This window comes from Cervus elaphus, chromosome 1 (assembly GCF_910594005.1).
Source record: "Cervus elaphus chromosome 1, mCerEla1.1, whole genome shotgun sequence".
NCBI lineage: Eukaryota > Metazoa > Chordata > Mammalia > Artiodactyla > Cervidae > Cervus > Cervus elaphus.
The window spans coordinates 57,832,920-57,834,317 of NC_057815.1; the positions used below are offsets into that span (position 1 = coordinate 57,832,920).

General features: G+C 43.6%; 1 protein-coding gene across 1 annotated transcript; it reads right to left on the reverse strand.

Annotated features, from left to right (window-relative positions):
• Positions 1 to 227: 227 nt before the first annotated feature.
• LOC122692921 (olfactory receptor 491-like) lies at positions 228 to 1,160 on the reverse strand. The gene has a single exon (XM_043900715.1). The coding sequence runs from the start codon at positions 1,158 to 1,160 to the stop codon at positions 228 to 230; it is 933 nt and encodes a 310-aa protein (XP_043756650.1).
• Between the last annotated feature and the right edge of the window lie 238 nt (positions 1,161 to 1,398).

The following is a 1,398-nucleotide window of genomic DNA, read 5'->3' on the forward strand; positions in this document are numbered from 1 at the left end:
GAGGAGAAGGGAGCAACAGTGGATGAGATGGCTGGATGGCATCACCGACTCCATGGGCATGAGTTTGAATAAACTCCGGGAGTTTGTGATGGACAGGGAGGCCTGGTGTGCTGCGATTCATGGGGTCGCAAAGAGTCGGACACGACTGAGTGACTGAACTGAACTGAACTGAAGTGTGATACTGGTAAACAAAAATTTATAGGTCATCAGAATGTTAAGAACAAATCCTAAGAATACATTCTGACACTTACCTTTCTCAGGGCCTTCTTTACGTCTTTGTTTCTCAGACTGCAGATGAGGGGGTTCAACATGGGGATTACCACTGTGTAGAACACAAACAGCACTTTGTTCTGGTCAATTGAATAGCCGGATTTGGGCATCACATAAATGAAGGTAATCGTTCCATAGTAGAGCGTGACTGTGGTGAGGTGAGAGGTGCAGGTGGAGAAGGCCTTGTGTCTCCCTTCAGTGGAGCGCATCTTCAGGATGGTGTTGAGGATGCAGATGTAAGAGAGAGCTATGACAGACACCGTGACCACAATGATGGAGCCAGAAGAGATGGAAGGGATAATTTCAATGATGGAGACATTTGAGCAAGAAAGTTTCAACAGAGGAGAGAAATCACAGAAAAAGTCATTTATGTGATTTGGTCCACAGAAAGACAGAGTCAATAAGCAACTAGTAAATGTCCAAGCATTGACACATCCACCTAGGTAGGATACCCCAGTCAAGAGAACACAGACTCTGGGGGACATGTGGGTGGAGTAGAGTAGGGGCAAGCAGATGGCCACATAGCGGTCATAGGCCATGGCAGCCAGCAGGAAGCACTCAGCTGTCCCAAACATGACCACAAAACACAGCTGAGCTTCACAGCCAGCAGCAGTGATGGTCACTCCTTGTCTCAGAAATCCTATAAGCATCATAGGTGTGACAGATGTGGCATACCCACTGTCCACAAAAGCCAAATGACTGAGGAAGAGGTACATGGGGGTGTGAAGCTGGGAACAGTTTCTTATTAAAATAATTATGCTGATATTGCCTACTAAGGTGACAGCATAGATTCCTAGAAATACCACAAAAAAGATGACACAAAGTGTAGGATCCTCTGTTAACCCCAAAAGGATGAACTCTGTCACACTGGTGTGGTTTCCAAAAGTCATGTCCTCTGGGAATTGCTCCTGTTGATGGAAATTTTAAAATTCATTAAAAAAATGTTTTCATTCTACACATTCTTGGTTTTCTTTGGCTATTCATTGCACGTATTCATAATAATTTCTCCCTCTGCCTAGCTATAAATATGGTGCTGTATAGGAATATTTTGTCTCTTTACACAAAAGAAGAATGATTCAGCCTCACTCTCCGGGAACTCAGTTATATTCTTTTATTTACTTAATGTTT

Coding starts and splice junctions, on each gene's coding strand:
- LOC122692921 (XM_043900715.1), bottom strand. CDS start 1,160: ATGACTTTTGGAAACCACACCAGTGTGACAGAGTTCATCCTTTTGGGG.